General features: G+C 43.2%; 1 protein-coding gene across 13 annotated transcripts in view; it reads right to left on the bottom strand.

The window, feature by feature from the left end:
* Positions 1 to 18,916, bottom strand: part of APBB2 (amyloid beta precursor protein binding family B member 2) — a 411,855-nt gene that overhangs the window by 141,339 nt on the left and 251,600 nt on the right. For 10 of the 13 annotated variants that reach the window (XM_008017571.3, XM_038008602.2, XM_008017561.3 and 7 more), the window contains one exon: positions 1,190 to 1,398. In XM_008017571.3, the coding sequence (XP_008015762.1) occupies positions 1,190 to 1,398 (209 nt within the window). The remainder of the gene's footprint in view (positions 1 to 1,189; positions 1,399 to 18,916) is intronic. The other 3 variants (XM_008017573.3, XM_008017572.3, XM_008017562.3) reach the window with 1 other exon arrangement.

The raw sequence follows: 18,916 nt of genomic DNA, 5'->3' as shown, positions 1-18,916 counted from the left end.
ATGCTTCAATAAAAAGTTGTTAAAATTGCCCAGTGATAAGCAACAAAGCCCTATATGGCATTCAGCAGTCCTGAAGCATGTGCCTGATGACCACGGCATGGCACAGGTAAACCAAAGTCCTTGCCTACCAATTAGGGTATGGCTGCCCCAGCCCCTCACTTTCAAGTTGGAGAATGTGAGGTCCAGGCTGGGTAAATGAGAAGCCAAAGCCCTCTAACAGCAGGAATGTGATGAGAGTATAGGACTCACTACTTCCCAGAGAAGAACAAGTACACAATCAAAAGATTTAGGAAACAAGACATTATCTACTTTTAAAAACAGGAAGGGTGATATCTGTTGCAAACAGATAAAGAAGCTTCTGCAGGTAGTTCCAATGCCTTCATGCCTCAAAGCAAAAGAAGATGGGCTTGTTCAAAGACCCAAGGACTGTGGTCAGAAAGGGGCAAAAATGCTTGGGTGTCTGGGGTCAAAAGAAGTCATTACTTAATTGTGACCTTTTCCAACTCTAATTCTCTTGAATAGTTCGCTTTCGGGATTCACAAAGGTTCACTGTGGGGATCCTTATACTAATAAACACCACAGTGAATTTTTTTAATGCCTCAATTCTTTGTTTAAACATCCAGATTTCTTCCTCAGGGACAGCAGAAATTTATGCTGTTAATTGTTTCTAAAATAATGTCACTTCTGCTAAATAAACATATTTTTTAAAACAGAAATTAAGCATCTGAGGGCCCTCCAGGGTTATTCTTGCAGACATTCCCTCCATGCTATCAAATGAGCCCAAGGCTAATAAGATACATAGTAATTACAATACATCTGGCCAAGAGATGTTCTTGCCTGTGTAAATATTTTATGGAGCCAGCAGCACGCAATGCTACCTGCAGAGTTAAGTACTGCCTCAGTGAGCACAAGGGAATCTTAACCACTTCTCATTAACCAGCCCCTCTTGCTTTCTGTACCTGGAATGGTGTTTCAAGAGATCAAAAGCCATTAAAAAATAAAAACATCCCTGAAAGATGAATATTAACACTATTTACTAAGAGGAAGCATTACTGAGATTTCAAATGCAACATGCACAATAATCAAAAAGCTTACCTCGATGACCTGTTGGGGCAGAAGCAACTAGTGTAAAGAGAAACCACAAGTTACATCTATTCTACTAAGCCGGTAAAAAGACACTCCGTTTTACCTCGTTCTCTGGGGTGGGAGATGGCGTTACAGAACTAAGTGACCCTTTCCTAGAACCCTGGAGATCTGCTGGGATGGAGACAGGCCGTTCCCACTGAGTCGTTCCTGTTGGGATGTGCCAGTAATAGGTCCCAGCGATGTCACTGACTCTTTTCCAGCCAGGCGGCAAATCCGGATCAGTCTGAAATGAGTGATCACTCCATATATCTGCTGAAAAATGGGGGGCGGGGACGGGGGAGAAAGAGAGAATTTTATTAAAAGAGAAAGAGCCTACCAATTTCAGCACTATCTGTCAGGTGAACCCCAAAGGCAGACGTGTCCATAGTCCAACTGACTAGTTCTTCCTGGTATGTTTGTGAAATCCATCCATGCTGATGTGTGCAGCTGTACTTGGTAAAAGAGGTAATATGGAAACAAAGAATTGGAAAGGAAGGTTGACACTTGAGAACAGGGACACGAAAGCCTCACTATCAAGTCATCCTATAGCTCTAAGAACCCTATAAACAAGCTCAAGCTCCAAACCAGAATCAACTTCCCAAGCAAAATTCACATAGTTATACATAGCGGGCTGAATGCTTTTGTCAATTAGTAAGATTCACTGGTGGGCATCATGTCATTCCCAGCTATCACTCTAATTTTCTTGAAATGCTTTCTGTAAATGAGTGCTGCATTTATATCTTTCATGTGCTTTAAGAATCTCTCTCATGTGATTGGGACACCTACAAAATAGCAATAGTAGTAGTCTTCCGTAATACTCCAGAATTTTTTTTTTTTTTGAGACAGAGTCTCACTCTGTCACCCAGGCTGGAGTGCAATGACACGATCTCAGCTCACTGCAAGCTCCGCCTCCCGGGTTCACGCCATTCTCCTGCCTCAGCCTCCCGAGTAGCTGGGACTACAGGCGCCCGCCACCACTCCCGGCTAATGTTTTGTATTTTTAGTAGAGACGGAATTTCACCGTGTTAGCCAGGATAGTCTCAATCTCCTGACCTTGTGATCCGCCCGTCTCGGTCTCCCGAAGTGCTGGGATTGCAGGCGTAAGCCACTGCGCCCAGCCAATACTTTAGAATTCTAATTGTACACAGAAGATTCCCAAGGAAAGCTGGGCATGGTGGTTCACACCTGTAATCCCAGCAATTTGGGAGGCTGAGGTTGGCGGATCACCTGAGGTCAGGAGTTTGAGACCAGCCTGGCCAATGTGGTGAAACCCTGTCTCTACTAAAAATACAAAAATTAGCTGAGCATGGTGATGCACACCTGTAGTCCCCGTTACTTGGGAGGCGGAGGCAAGAGAATTGCTTCAACTGAGGAGGCAGACATTGCAGTGAGCCGAGATCATACCACTGCACTCCAGCCTGGGCGACAGAGTGAGACTCCATCTCCAAAGATTCCCAAGGAAGGCAGACTGGAAAAGCCTCGGAAGTCAACAATGGACCAGACTGACTCTACGGACAGGCCAGTGATGTAAACATGTGAAGCAGAGTGTGGGTGAGAGACAACAAAGGTGGGTCACTGTGGAAAATGGACAAGCACCTACAAAGTCCAGTCATTCCAATTCCAGAAAATAATCTTTTAAACACTGTGAGGGCCAAATAAAATACGTCTGCTAGACAATTCCCATCCTATCTGACCTTTCTACATATCAGTTATGTATGTAGTTTATCAGTTTACTGAATACCTGCTGGTTTTAAAAAGTCTCATTTTTGGCCTTGAGTTGACTAGGAAATGGGTGACAGCGCTAGAGAAGAGAGAAGAGAGGGGAGAGGAAGTAGCATGAGATATCCACCGAGATGGAAGGGTAATAAGGGAATCACAGGCTGTATCAATGTATGTAGGAAGAAAAACTTTAAAAACTTGAGCTCTAAACCCAGGGATCAATTTTATTCTAAGGATTAGGCTGTTTCCTGTGTGGCCATACAAAAGCAGCTGGAGTGCTTTCCGGCAATTCAAAGGAGAACACAGGCGGGCCTGGCTCTGTGCAAGTGTCACTGCATCATGTGGGCAGGCATCACCGAGGCAGAGCCACCGTGAGAAACAGAGAAATCAAACAAAGGGGCTGATGAAGACTGTGGCCACGGATGTGCATGCATGCAGTCACTTTCCTCATTTAAATCTGCCAGAGGCAAAAGTGCCACTAGTCTCAAATTATGCTGGGAAATTCCCCCATCCCCACGGGGAGTGAAGCATAATTAAATAATTTCAAGTTAACCAAATTTTGCAGAAACAACTCTAGTCAAACATGTGTTTACATTTCTTTGTCCTGTCTCCTTTTTAGGGGACGAAGGGGTCACTTCTGCTATTATTTTGTTTTTGGCATCTCAACTGGGACACATTAGGTAAAAGATACAGGTTTTGGGATTAAGTTGGAGAAAACCCTAGCAAGTGGGATCCCTTGTCCCATTCTAGTGGCTCACAGACAGGGAGCTTTGGGGCTAGAAACTGAAAAGATACAAAGCAGCTGCCAATGACCATTTCTGTGGTTTATGAGGACTGGAGGCCTGAATTTACAGATTTAGCCTAGTTGTCTTTACCACTGAGACATTAGCAGGTATGAAGAATAGCTACATACACTATCAAAATATGACATCATGTCAGACCAACAGCAGAGGCCAAGGTTGGTGGCTTTCAAGTTGGGCTGATAAGGAGGTACCTAGAGGTAGCATGAGAGGAACTTCATGCTGAATGGCATGAATCGGACTGTTTTATCTTCAACCAAACCCACCCCAGTTTTATTAAGCTTAAGCTGAGATTTTGTTGAAATAAAAAAGGAGGTTTCTTCTGTTGCTAGAAATAGGTGGTAACAATGGTGCTGGTGACAGAAGCCAAGTGGGCACACCTACAGTATTATTAAGTCTAGAATAATGTATAGAATCCCTTCCATATTATCTCACATTGGATTAAAGGATTTAAGCCCTGTGAGGGTAGGTAGATACCATATCTGTCTTATTCACCATCATATTTGACACCTAGCATGGCAGGTATTCCATCAAAACTGGATGGATGGAGAGATGGGACGGAGAGATGGGACGGAGGGAGGGAGGGAACAAATAAAGGAGAAGGAAGAAATGAGTGAATCAATTAGGTCTTCCAATGATGGGAACTGGAACTTGGCACTTAGCAAAAGAGAAATTCTAAAGAAATCAGTTCTATGCAATTTCACAGAACAGTGCAACTTCATGACTCCCAAGACTTACAAACATTTATCTATCCCTTGATGGCATATGTGAACGACCTCATGGATAAAAAGAAATATAATACAATAAATTAGGAAGAGTCCTGGGCTGGAGACCCAGAAGTCTTGAGTGAGATTTTGTTTATTTTTCGTACTGAGAAGTTCCACAAGGAAAGGCAGGAGGTATGCCAAGTGAAAACTCTCAGCACCATCATACTTCATTTTGTTTAACCTTCACTGCCCAATTTGCTTTGTTCTTCTACATAGAGCTACACATTTAGGCCGGGTGCAGTGGCTCATGCCTGTAATCCCAGCACTCTGGGAAGCCGAGGCGACAGACTGCTTGAGTTCAGGAGTTCCAGACACAGCGAGGTCCCATGTCTACCAAAAATACAAAAAATTAGCCGGGCATGTTGGCATGTGCCTGTAGTGAAAACTATTCAAGAGGCTGAGGATGGCCAGGGGCGGTGGCTCATGCCTGTAATCTCAGCACTTTGGGAGGCCAACGCGCGCGGATCACCTGAGGTCAGGAGTTCAAAACCATACTGGCCAGCATGGTGAAATCCTGTCTCTATTGAAATACAAAAATTAGCCAGGTGTTGTGGTGGATGCCTGTAATCTCACCTACTCGGGAGGCTGAGGAAGGATAATCACTTGAACCCAGGAGGCGGAGGTTGCAGTGAGCCAAGATCATGCCATTGTACTCCAGCCCGAGTGACAGAGTGAGACTCCATCTTTAAAAAAAAAAAAAAAAAAAAAAAAAAAAAAAAAAGAGCCTGAGGTGGGAGAATCACCTGAGCCCAAGAAGTGGAGACTACATTGAGCCATAATCATGCCACTGCATTTCAGTCTGGGTGACAGAAGTGAGATCCTATCTCCAAAAAAAAAAAAAAAAAAAAAAATTACACATTCAAATAAGTACTTTGGACTTTAAATCAGTCAGTGGTTTTCTTTTTCTTTTTTTTTTTTTTATGAGATGGAGTCTTGCCCTGCTGCCCAGGTTGGAGTACAGTGGTGCGATCTCGGCTCACTGCAAGCCCTGCCTCCCGGGTTTATGCCATTCTCCTGCCTCAGCCTCCCGAGTAGCTGGGACTACAGGCGCCCGCCACCTCGCCCGGCTAATTTTTTGTGTATTTTTAGTAGAGACGGGGTTTCACCGTGTTAGCCAGGATGGTCTCGATCTCCTGACCTCGTGATCCTCCCGCCTCGGCCTCCCAAAGTGCTGGGATTACAGGCTTGAGCCACCGCGCCCAGCCACAGTGGTTTTCAATTGTTATCAAACTGGAGAAGAAAGGCCTGTAATCCCATCACTTTGGAAGGCCGAGGCAGGTGGATCACTCGAGGTCAGGAGTTTGACCAATATGGTGAAATCCCATCTTTACAAAAATTAGTCAGGCGTGGGCACACACCTGTGATCCTAGCTACTCGGCAGGCTGAGGCACAAGAATTGCCTGAACCCAGGAGGTGGAGGTTGCAATAAGCTAAGATCACGCCATTGCACTCCAGCCTGGGCAACAGAGTGAGACTCTGTCTCCAAAAAAGGGGCGGGAGGGGAAGAAGGTAGTGGTACAGGTAGGTGGAAGTCGAGACCTTTCCTGAACTTTTCAACCACAGCAGTACCTGTTTTGTCTGTCATTACACATTGGTCTTTATGTATGATTTTCCTTGAAAACAAGCGTCAGTTTTTCTTTAAAATGTTTACTTAAAATAAAGTTTAAAACCATAGCTAAGCCAAGAGAACAGTGGGGTCAAGTTAGCGAAACACCAAGCAGCTGCTTCTGTAGAAGATTGTTCAGGATACTGCAAAGTCGCTTAATGGCCGTCCTCTGATGGGTATCACAGCATCACAGCGGACGGACGACGCGGGCGGGAGTGCATGCAGACCAAAACAAAACAGGAGTATTCAAAAACACCAGGTGATTTGAGGAGAAGCTTCGATCCCTTTGGTTCTCAGAAAATGGCTTAGTGAAGCTTTGCTGAAGACAAGGCAAGTGGCTGAAAACTGAGGAGAGGAAACGGTGGCTGGCAGCGTCACTGCCCTTCTGACTCTCAGCAGTTTGCTTAAACTGAGCATCTGTCATGCACCCCCTTTTGACGGATCTGCCTGGAGCTTTGAAATCACAATGTGGTATTCTTAGTTTGCAGTGGGAATATCCTAAAAGACCTCCATCCTGAAGAATGTTTTTCTATTTGGGTGTGTCATGTGCAACAGTCCTCTTAGGGGGTGAGATTCGGTACTGGACAGCCTAAAGTGCACCGTGGGAACACATCTCAGAGCGACTCAACTGGAGGACTGGAACTCAGACCAACTGCGGGGGCTACTGAAGACAAGGTTTACAGAAACTGCAGAAATCTAATAAAAAAGCCTGCAGAGCATCTTAAAATGCCTCAAGTCACAACACAATAGATATCCTTCCATACCAGTCAGCTCGGCAAAAATTAAAAAATATTACAATACCAATTGTTGGCAGGCATGTAGAACAACAGGATCTTGCAGATACTACTGCTCGTATAAGGGTAATTTGGTATAACCATTTGAGAAAAGAAAATAGTATTAACTAGTGAAGTGGAAGGTATCTCTACTCTATGATCCAACAATTCCACACTTGGTATGTGTACCAGGTAACATATTCATATCAGCATCACTGAAATAACCAAAACCTTCAAACAACCTAGACAACCACTTAAAACAGAATGAATTATTAGCCAGGCACAGTGGCTCATGCCTATAATCCCAGCACATTGGGAGGTCGAGGCGGGAGGATTGCTTGAGTCTAGGAGTTTAAGACCAGTGTGGGCAACACAGGGAGACCCATGTCTACTAAAAATGTTTAAAAATTGGCAGGGTGCGGGGGCTCACGCCTATAATCCCAGCACTTTGGGAGGCTGAGGCAGACGGATCACGAGGTCAGGGGTTTGAGACCAGCCTGGCCAACATGGTGAAACCCGGTCTGTACTAAAAATACATAAATTAGCTGGGCGTGGTGGCAGGCGCCTGTAGTCCCCGCTACTCAGGAGGCTGAGGCAGGAGAATCACTTGAACCCGGGAGGCGGAGCTTGCAGTGAGTCTAGACTGTGCCACTGCACTCCAGCCTGGGTGACAGAGCAAGACTCCGTCTCAAAAAAAAGAAAAAAGTTTTTTTAATTAAAATAAAAAAAGAATAAATAATATAGAGCAGAATAAATAAATGAACAAAAATGAGCTATACACAACAATATGGATGTATTTTACAAACATATCATTGATCAAAAGAAGGAAGACAAAATAGACTATATTAATTAAACGTCCATACCAAGTCCAAGAACTAAACTACATTGTTTAGGCATTAGGCATATGGTAAAACTGTAAAGAAATGCAAGGATACAGTCATCACCAAAACCAGGAGAGTGAATACTTGGAGTGGGAGAGACAGTGAAGATCACAGAGAGGTTTCTCAAGGGCTTCTGGAGTTTTAGCAATGCTTTATTTCCTCATTGGGCTGGCGGGGCCATCGATGCTCCCTTTACAATTATGTGTTAAGCTGTATGTTTACATGTATGGGTGTTTATGTATGTTGTTTTGCACAATTTAAAAAAATACCTCAGTGGAGTTTTGAGACCAAACGTTTCAGCTGTTTCTTAAAAAGAGCTACGCCGGAAGAGAACGCCGGCCTAGCCGAGGTATTTTTCAATACCCAGAAGATAATCCAAGCAAAAAGAATGGATTCATTCAAGATGCCTACTGGCTCCAATGAGACCAGGAAACCAGAGGAGAGTCTGCGAAGATGCAATACGGCTCGGTGCAGCCGTGGCTTGGTGCAACGGGCATGGCAACTGGAAGTGTCAGTGCAGTAGGGACCTTCATATCATGGCTCAGCCACTCCCTATCTGAGTGTCCTTGGATAAGTTACTCAACCTCTTTGGGCTTCAGATGCACACCTGTAAAACAGGGCTCATAATAGTACCTACCTCACTGGTAGGCACCTTATACACTACCCTCACTGGGTAGTGTATAAAACACTTAGAATAAAGGTTGGCACACAGCAGGCGTGTTCACTGCATGGATGGTCACTGTTAAGTGTTATCATCACCATCGCTAGAAATTGTAGGTTTCAAGAAGCCAATATTACAGCAGAACATTCAAGTCACTGAAGTCACAGTGTAAGAACATGCTTTCATAGGTCCCAAGGAAAATGCTCACTACAGAATCTCTAGGGTCAAATTATCATCATGGTTCAAAGCAAATGATCTCTGTAATCCCAGCACTTTCAGTGGCCGAGGCGGGCAGATCACCTGAGGTCAGGAGTTTGAGACCAGCCTGGCCAACACGGTGAAACCTGTCCCTACTAAAAATGCAAGAATTAGCTGGGCGTGGTGACAGGCACCTGTAATCCCAGCTACTAGGGAGCCTGAGGCAGGAGAATCACTTGAACGTGGGAGGTGGAGGTTGCAGTGAGCTGAGACTACACCACTCCATTTCAGCCTGGGTGACAGAGTGTCCCTGTCTCAAAAAAAAAAAAAAAAAAAAGGACAAAAGATCATCTTATGGTGACTTTTATTGGATAAGAAGGTCACTTAGGCTCCCTCAGCAGGGCCAGACTTCCAGGATCTGAGGAGGTCAGGCAAGTCCAGATTCTACCCCACCTGCCTTGCTGGCTGTCTTCCTCATATACACTGTGTATGCCCCTGGCTGGTGACGCCTCTACTGTGACAAGACATCTTCTCTTTCTCCAAACGTCTCTCTTCTCTCTCAATTAACGTGGCAGCAGAAACTATTTCATAATTTTTAATTTAAATATTTCGTAATTTTTAAAATAAAGATTGATGCCCTCATTTTTCATGTTTAAGTAGACTTGTGAAACTTCTAGGTTTCTCTCAAACATAAACCAACCCCAAATGAATAAAGTTGCTTTGCATTTGTACATGATTCTAAGCTTCCCCCGACTGTGGGTCTGAGGCCTTCATTTGGAAAAAAGTTCCCCATTCATAAAGCAAAGCATGTTTTCAAACATATCGCTGCATTTTACGCTCACATCAATGCCAGCTAGAAGGCAAGGGTGGAATCCAGGTCTTTCAGGGCTTGAACACAAGTGCTATCTTACTGCTGGGATGTTATAAAAGCCAGTAACAGTAACAGTAACAACAGCAAGGACACTGACGCCACTAGGTGCTGTATCACGCGTCCTGCGTCCTTCGTTGCAGGAGCTTCCTTCGTTGCAGGAGCTTGTGGTTTGTCATAGCTCCTCTATGAAGAAGGTACTATCTTTATCCCCATTTCTAGGGCTCAGAGAGGACAGCAGATGGGTTTAAAGCCAAAAAGGTAAACTATGTCCTGATACAAAAATGGATTTTAGGCCAGGCGCTGTGGTTCACACCTGTAATTCCAGCACTTTGGGAGGCCAAGGCGGGTGGATCACCTGAGGTCAGGAGTTCGAGATCAGCCTGGCCAATGTGGTAAAACCCCATCTCTACTAAAAATACAAAAAAAAAATTAGCCAGGCGTGGTGGTGGGTGCCTGTAATCCCAGCTACTTGGGAGGCTGAGGTAGGAGAATCGCCTGAACCTGGGAGGTGGAGGTTGCAGTGAGCCGAGATCATGCCACTACACACCAGCCTGGGCAACAAGAGCAAAACTGCATCTCAAAAAAAAAAAAAAAAAGGATTTTACTTTTTCAGAAAACTGAGGAAAATCAGGATAGACAGCATTGGGAAATTAGAAGATGAATATATATAGGGGTGACAACATAACCAAACAATGGCTACAAGGCTGAGACTATGACATCCATAGCTGGCTTGACCACGGTCAAATGGTGTGTGATAGCACCGAGATTCGCCCCCACAGAATGGCCCTGAGCCCCAATTCACCCCGACATTCTGGGGATATCAAAAATGAGAACACTTCCAACACAGGCCTCTATCCAGGGGCCTCCTTTAAATGCCTTTCTCCCAAATTCTGCTCTAGTAAATCCAGGCCAGCCACTCCAGCTGGCCCACGTATTTCTAAAACCCTCCTGCTAGTAGAAGCCTTAAAGATCAAATCCTCTCTCCTCATGCTGCACAGACTGAGATCCACATGCTTCTCCACCTTCCCTCCTTTCTAGTCTCCTGTCATCACTGCCTCTGACCGAAGGCACTGTCACCTGCTGACAGGGGACAGGTCAAGAGTGGGAGCTGAAAGCCATCAGTGTCCTTTCAAAGGGGCTCTGCGGCCCTTTGTAATTTGTGCTTTTTGTTCTTTTGTGAGGGAACAGGAAGCAGGGGCTGGAAGTCAGAGAGTAAAAATAGCAAGGCGAAGAGCCCCACAAAGTCTCTCTTGTGCTGGGAGCCTCTTGGGCCAAAAGCAATACTTGGTCTGAGAACAAGGAGCCCGTTTGTGAGCAGCAAGGACCGGCTCCTTCCAGCCACCTCAGGCGCCAGGGATAGGGGCCTGGCTTCTGAACAAGGACCACTCCCGGGTGGGGCCCGTGTGTGAAGCAAGCCCACTTCTAATCACCTTCTTCCCCGTAGGTTCACTTGTAGAAATCCAAGGGTCAAATGAAAACAGATTTGCTTCTAGCAGCAGCTGGAAATTTCCTCTCCTGCTGCGGAGGGCACAGGAAGGAGGAAGGGGTGAGCTTAAAGTCTAAATTTAGCAAGGTTAGTACTACAGAGCACAAGATTTCCCTCGGGTCCTCAGGAAGGCGGTCGCTCCCTTCCTCAACATTTGTGCACCCAGGGCTTTGGGTGTGAAAGGCACCGGGTGGAGAGGAAAGAGGCAAGGTGGCTTAATTCATTCAACAAATGCTTCCTGTCTACTCTGTGCCAGACACTGCTTTACAGCTAGGGGTGCAGAGGTGATGACAATAGATGGGGAACTGCACACATGGCCTAGACACTGCTTCTCAAGCATGAGAGTCACCTGGAGGGCTTGTGAGAATGCACACCACTGGGGAGCCTCGGTCACTCTGGAGTGGGGCCCAGGGATCTTCACTTCTAGCAATCCCCACTTCTGAGAACCACTGGCCTAGGAAAACAGAAAAGGTACTCATTCTTTTCTTTTTCTTTTTTGAGACTGAGTCTTGCTCTGTCGCCCAGGCTAGAGTGCAGTGGTACAATCTTGGCTCACTGTAACCTCTGCCTCCCAAGTTCGAGCAATTCTCCTGCCTCAGCCTCCCAAGCAGCTGGAACCATAGGCATGTGCCATCACGCCCACATAATTTTTTTGCATTTTTAATAAAGACGGGGTTCTGCCATGTTGGCCACGCTGGCCTCGGGTGATCCGCCCGCCTCAGTTTCCCTAAGTGCTGAGATTACAGGCATGCACCACTGTACCCGGCCAGGTAGTCATTCTTTTTCATCAAACTCCATCTAACTACTGACTACACAGAAGAAGAAATGCGACGTGTGTATTCAGTCATTCATTCATCCACTTACTCATTCTTCTATATTGATGACCTCCTATAAATGCCAAATATTATCTAGAAGTTGGGAATACAGCAATAAATAAGAGAGGCAAACTGGGTAATGTGATCAGTCGTGTCTGGGGATAGGGTGGGCTATTTAAGAGGATGGTCTGGGAAGGCTTCTGAGGGAGTGAGGTCTCCCTAAAGTAGCAGAAGGGGCCAGCCTTGGGAAGGGACAAGAGAACAGCATTCCTGGAAGAGAGAACAGCAAGGGCAAGGTCATGTGGCTGGAAAAAGCCTGTATGTCATTACAACAGAAAAGTCACTCGATTGGGGTGAGAGGTCTGTGATAAGGTGTAAAGCCCCATTGGCTAAAGATTCATCCTTTAAGCAAAGGATTATCTGAAGCTATTATGTGATGTGATTTGTATTTTGAAAAGATCAGAAGAATAATCTGCACAATGTTCTCATTCTTGAAGGGATCTTTCTGATCTCTTACAAAGTCTTGGTGGCAGCTGCTACTACTGACTCTTTCGAGCAATGTTATTCTCGACCGAGCTTAATGCTTCAATCCAAACTATTTGAATTTAGCCTTAAAACTCTTTTTCAGGCTGGGCACAGTGGCTCGTGCCTGTAATCTCAGCTACTCTGGAGGCTGAAGTGGGAGGACTGCTGGAGGCCAGCAGCTTGAGACCAGCCTGAGCAACCTAACAAGATTCCATCTCCCTCCCCAACTAAAAAAATTTTTTTTTCTTTTTTTTTTCTTTGAGATGAAGTTTCGCTCCTGTCGCCCAGGCTGAATGCAATGGCACAATCTCGGCTCACTGCAACTTCCGCCTCTCGGGTTCCAGTGATTCTCCTGCCTCAGCCTCCCGAGTAGCTGGGATCACAGGTGTGCGCCACCATGCCTGGCTAATTTTTGTATTTTTAGTGGATGGGGTTTCACCATGTTGGCTGGGCAGATCTCAAACTCCTGACATCATGTGATCCACCTGCCTCGGCCTCCCAAAGTGCTGGAATTACAGGTGTGAGCCACTGCACCCGGCCCAAAAAATATTTTTCTGAACACAGTGGCTCTCCTCTTTTGCCTCTTTTTCTCTCTCTCACTACTTAGTCCCTTTATTTTTTCTGGCCCAACGTTTGTGTTGTCAGAATACAGCAAGTAGGGCTCTTCACTTCCTCCAGCTTCACCACCAATTTTGGAAGACAATCAACAGCCCAGAGCCAGGACTCTGGGTTTAGATCATGAATAGGTTTGCTGAGGGTTCCAGGCAGCAAACAGAGGCCGCTTAGAATCTGAGGTGAAATCGTCCTCAACCAAAGGAACGGGCAGAAGCACTGACTATGGTAAGAAAGGGACAGGCCCCAAAGTGTCCAAAATTTGGGAGCGCCCAGAATCCTGACCCACCGGCCTACCAGAGGGGAGGAAAGCCTGCCCGCAGAGTTTCAAGGCCCTTATACTTCTTAATATATCTTTCCAAGACATAGTTTAGGCCTTGAAATGTCTACCACAGCCTCAGAAAAATTGCACTTTGTATTCAATTGAGCTTCCCTGTGGTAGCATTATTTTAACAGTTGTCAAAAAAAGAAAAAAAAAAAAAAAAACCTTAACAGTTCTGGGACTGTTAATTTCCTAACACCTTTCCCCATATTTTTCATTAAAAAATTAATGTTAAGATTTCTGAGTATCTTTGAAATAGGAAGCTATTTGCAGCTGAGGATTTTTCTGTTGAGGATTCTTGAGTAAATATTCCAAGAACTCAATACTTAAATGGTCCTTAAATTTGGGTTTTTTAACATTACATACTTTGTCTATTTTTATCAAGCATGTTGGCATAAAATCAACACAAAAGTTTCTTAATTTAAACGCTTGGAGGTATAGTCTTTGCTGGGCTTACTCAACTACATTTTTCTCGGGGCTGTATTACTATTGGGAACAGGAGCTCTGTAGCCACACCGAGAGTCTGGAATTGAATCTAGCCCCAATGCCTGCTAGCTGGGTGACCTCAGAGAAAATGGCTTAAATTCTAATGACCCGTCTGCTCTCTGTAAGACAAGACTGATTTCAGCTCCTACCTCACAGGGTGGATGTGGAGCAAAGAATGCGGCGCAAAGCCGAGCACATAGTAATCACTCAGTAAATGTTTATTATCGTTAGCTATCAATTGCTACATTCATATGTGACTTTGGAAAAAATATTCTGTAATTCAAAACATTTTTTGAAATGCCATCAACCACAGTGTGTTTCTTCATTAAAAAATACGATTTCCGAGAGTCTGCAACAAATACTTTTTTTTTTTTTTTAATTATTAAAAAGGTAATTTGTACTTAGATCAAGAAAACTAGATAATAACACTGGCCATCCACATGTCAATTTAGAAATGACGTATCACGTGTGAACACATTTGTTTGAGTATATCATGCCTCTTTCATCAGAACGTGGCTGTTTTCTGTCATGTAGTTGACCCCTTAAAGAAACAGAAAGGAAGTCAGAACAAAATAGTTTAAATCTGTTTTCTATTTAAGACATTCTTGATGGGGGACTGCTTCTGCTCCACCTCATATTCCCTTTCTTTTTTTTTTTTGAGACGGAGTTTCGCTCTTGTTGCCCAGGCTGGAGTGCAATGGCGCGATCTCGGCTCAACCTTTGCAACCTCTGCCTCCTGAGTTCAAGCAATTCTCCTGCCTCAGCCTCTCAAGTAGCTGGGATTACAGGTGCCCACCAGCATGTCCGGCTAATTTTTGTAGTTTTAGCAGAGACGGGGTTTCGCCATGTTGGCCAGGTTGGTGTGGAACTCCTGACCTCAGGTGATCCACCAGCTTTGGCCTCCCAAAGTGCTGGATTTTACAGGCATGAGCCACAGCACCCGGCCTCCACCACATATTCTCAAGAAAGTATGCAGATAGGATGTGATCAGAGGTTGGTAGAAGATAAAAGAAAATTATAACTCTCTGTTCATAGACTATTAACCAAAACCAAACACAATATAGTCAGGAGGACTGTGCACATAAACTTAAAACTAAAAGGCATGAAATGTAAGCAGCTAAAAATTACCCAGATGGAAAATCTGTATTTGTAAATATTCGCCCATCCATCTGTCCATCCATCCATATATTTATATATAATTAAGGTTAATCAGATGACCTGGTTATAGAATATTTTAGATGTAATAAAATATTTTAATATTTTAATTATCACCGGAACGTCTAATTCTAAATACCTCCACACACAATAAAACACGTATTTTCTAACTAGTGATATTAAAGTCTTGAGATGAAGTGAAGTATAACCTAAGAACATTATTTCCTTTTAGAGTGTACACATAGTATACAACATAGAACTACTGAGAACCTCAGGTTTAAGGGTCTTCCTTCCAAAAAACTTTAATAAAAACTTAAAATCTGAGTAAAGATTTGTATTTTACTTTAAGAAAACTAGAGACAATTATGGTAATCTCAATTTTGTCTTCTTGAGAAACACTGGGAAAAAAACTGCATTGAAATCACAACCCTTAAAAATCCAAAAGCCGAAGCATAATAATGAAAGGAGAATGGGTGTAGGTGAGCATGGTCTTGAAATCAGCAATTTTTGATAATCTCCTATCTCTCTCCCTTTCTTCCTTTTTTGAGACAGGGCCTTGCTTTGTCACCCAGGCTGGAGTGCAGTGGCATGATCACAACTCACTGTAGCCTTGACCTCCTGGGGTTCAAGCGATTCTCCCGTTTCAACCCCCTGAGTAGCTGGGACTACAGTTCCCCGCCACCATGCCCAGCTGATTTTTAAATTTTTTGTAGAAATGGAGTCTCATTATGTTGGCCAGGCTGGTCTTGAACTCCTGACCTCAAGTGATCCTCCTGCCTCGGCCTTCCAAAGTGTTGGGATTACAGGCATAAGCCACTGCACTCAGCCTTAAGTTTTGATAATTTTAAAAAGTAGAGATCACATCGTATTTAGATAAAATAGCTAGGCAGGCTTTATTACTTTTTCCTCCAGCTGTCTGCCTATCCTACTCCCCTAATGAGTGACAGCAATACATCCTGTTCAATACCAGGCAGGATTATTTAGGTTTGGCAGGAAGACTTTCTAGTCACTCGTCCTAACCACAGTATTCCAGAAAGATCTGTGATTATCTGGAAATTAAGCTAAGGGTAACTGCACAACATCATTCAGAGAATGTGCCCTGCTGTCACATCCTCTGTCAACCCAATCTTTCAACTTCATTTTATTATTATTTCAGAGTGAGCAGCAGGAGAAGAGAAGACAAAATACAACCAGGGGCATGAATCTTTCTTTGGCTTCCATACAATTGAACAGAGAGAATTACTAGTGGCATCACACTCTTTCAAGGTAGGCAGGTTTGAAAATATATTAAATGGAGACAATTTTCTTTTCTGTTATTTTGGCAGGATCTTCAATATGCTTTTCTCTTAGAGCTGCAGTCCTCTGGCTAGTATACAACAGCAACAATCACAAAATGGAAGCTACTTTAGAGGTTGCCTTGATCAACTCCAACGTCATTACTCTTCTAAATGGTGGCATGCCAGGACTTGATTTCCCGCTTAAGTTAAATACTTCAACAAAAGATCATCATGGAGAATTTGGGCAACTGACACAGTATTCAACGACAATTTGGCCTTTTATCAGCATATTACAAGCACAAGCTGAAGTGGACGTCATGTTTTTTAAAATCAAAATCTGTGTGGGAACATTATTATACTATACTCCCATAGATTAGAATGCATATTATATTATACATATGCATAGACCATATACATTTTATTTCTGATATAAGAACTATAGCATGCACTTCCAGAGCACTACAGGACTTCCAAAGAGCTATAATTAATCCAATCTCATCTGATTCCACAAAATCTTGCTACAGATGCACAGCAGGTATTATTCTCATTTTACTAAAGAAACAGATTTCAGCAATGTTAAATAACTTGATCAAGGTTAGGAAAATGCTTATCATTTGGCTGTGGAAAAATCCTGGTGTATTTTTGTTTGGGAGCCATCCTATTCGCGTAGTGTATTTTAAAGGTTAAGTGCCCTTAAAAAAATCAGTAGAACGGAGGTAAACTGTTCAGCCTGTCAGAGTGGTTAATGGACAAGCTTTAATATTTGATGTAAAAAAAGGATTTTAGACTATGGATGGGGAGGAGGAGTACAGAGAAAAATGTTTTTCTGAGATTACGTTGTAAAAACATACTTAAAGGGATCACAGTAAAAGCTTCTTTCTTATTACTCCTCTGAGTAATAAGTGCAGTACCTCTACCTACATTAAAAAAAAAATTTGAGGCAGCCTATAGAAAACATATAAATATATTTCAGTCAATAAATAACACAAGAGAATAGACCCATGGGGTTAAGATATTTAAATTACTGATAAAAAAATTTACAAAGTTTTAGTTATCTAATAAAAGAAGTTCATCAAAAACAGTGTTCATCAATAGCCAGTCTTTCCTACAGCAATATAAACTTTTAGTTGGAAACATGGCCACCTTATATAAAGGCTACATTTCCCAGTCTCCCTTGCAGCTAGGTGTGGCCATGCAAGTAAATTCCAACAATTGAAGTGTGAAGCTCAAGGACTGTATGGTAATTTCCAAGAACCCTCCTTTTGGAAAAAAAATGCAGTCGGGCATACTTTTTCCTTCTACCTGCAACAGAGATGCTATCTTGGACTATGAGGACATAGCCTAGGGACAGCAGAGCAGGGAGGCGGAAGAAATTTGGTTCCTGAGGTCTTTGTAGGGCAGAGCCATCATATCAGTGGACTGATACTGCCAGGCATCTATGTGAAAGGGAAACACATTTTTATTGTAATAAGTCACAGTTATTTTGGAGTCTTGTATTACTAGTAGTTGAAGTTCATCCTATTTAATTCATCTCACAGCAGAAAACTAAATTTCAGACCTAGTATCTAGGAAAGAAATAGCTTCTAATGGATTAGCTTTGCAATCTCCTATTCAAACACAAACATATAAGCATCTAAATTATACAGTTGGGTTAAGAAACCTGATTCCCATCTGGCCTAAGACTCTTTCTAAAACATCATATTGTTGGAATATAACTTCATCAGTTATGACTCATTCACTTACCACCACTCACCAATCCAAGCATCTTAACCTCATTTCCAAGCATTGTCAAAAATGCAGACAAATGCAGACCAAATGCAGACAATGCATTGGGCTTATTTTTTACAAACTTCAAGGAATACCTGTAGGATTCAATCAACCACAAACAACATCCAGTCATTAATCTGACTCAAAGCTTTTAATTCTTTGATCTATGCCATTCTCCTCCTCAAGCCCCTCCAATTCTAGGTTAAGAGAGGAAAGCAAACATTCTCTAGGGGTTAACAAAATGGAAAAACCAATTAGCTGCCACACACCTGTGGAATACCTTGGTTTTTCTTTCCCAGCAATGAAAATGTGATATGCAGAGCTCTGAGTTTTTCAAAGATGCAGGAGCTATTGACAGAAAGGAGGCAGGGGTATTTGTGGATCCCATCTGCCAGGGATGCATGTATAGAAACTGCCATTTTTTTTTTTACACTTCTCAAAAATAGAATCTAGCAAAAGACAATATTAGGTAATTGAGCCAAAATTCCAGGAAAGGACCAGTAAATGAAATAATTATTCTCAAAATTTTCAAACAATAATTCATGCTCAAAGTTTAGAAGGACATCCTCCTTTCTGTAAAGATGAGAATATGGAACTGTCTGGTGTTTAAATTGCAAATTCTCAGTTGCAAAATGTTCAAAAAGGTCTCTTATCGATGCCATTAATCATAAAGTGAACAGATCTAAGTTCCTTAAAGCAAAGACCAGATTCGTTGTTCTTTTCACTATAATTAACCAAGGTACTGCAAACATGTCCCATACGTCATAGGTGGGCAATGTAAGTTTTCTGAATATAAGAGAATGTATTTGGGAGTGGTCCCTTTTTCTTTCTATCTCATTCTGAGAAACTACAAAGGCTGCCTAGACAATATCCATATGAGTGGGAAAGAGGAGGACAAAGAAGTGGGGGAAGGAAGGAAGGGAGGAAGGCAGGAAGGGAGGGAGGGAGGGATTCGGGTGGGGGTTGGGGAGTACATACCACCATGCAGCCTGCTTGGGGAATCTGAGTCCTCCTTTGCTATGACATCCAAAAAAGATTCAGAAATGCTGTTTGCTATTTTTTATTCACCC

This window comes from Chlorocebus sabaeus, chromosome 27 (assembly GCF_047675955.1).
Source record: "Chlorocebus sabaeus isolate Y175 chromosome 27, mChlSab1.0.hap1, whole genome shotgun sequence".
Taxonomy (NCBI): domain Eukaryota; kingdom Metazoa; phylum Chordata; class Mammalia; order Primates; family Cercopithecidae; genus Chlorocebus; species Chlorocebus sabaeus.
This window is presented reverse-complemented; position numbering and strand designations above follow the sequence as displayed.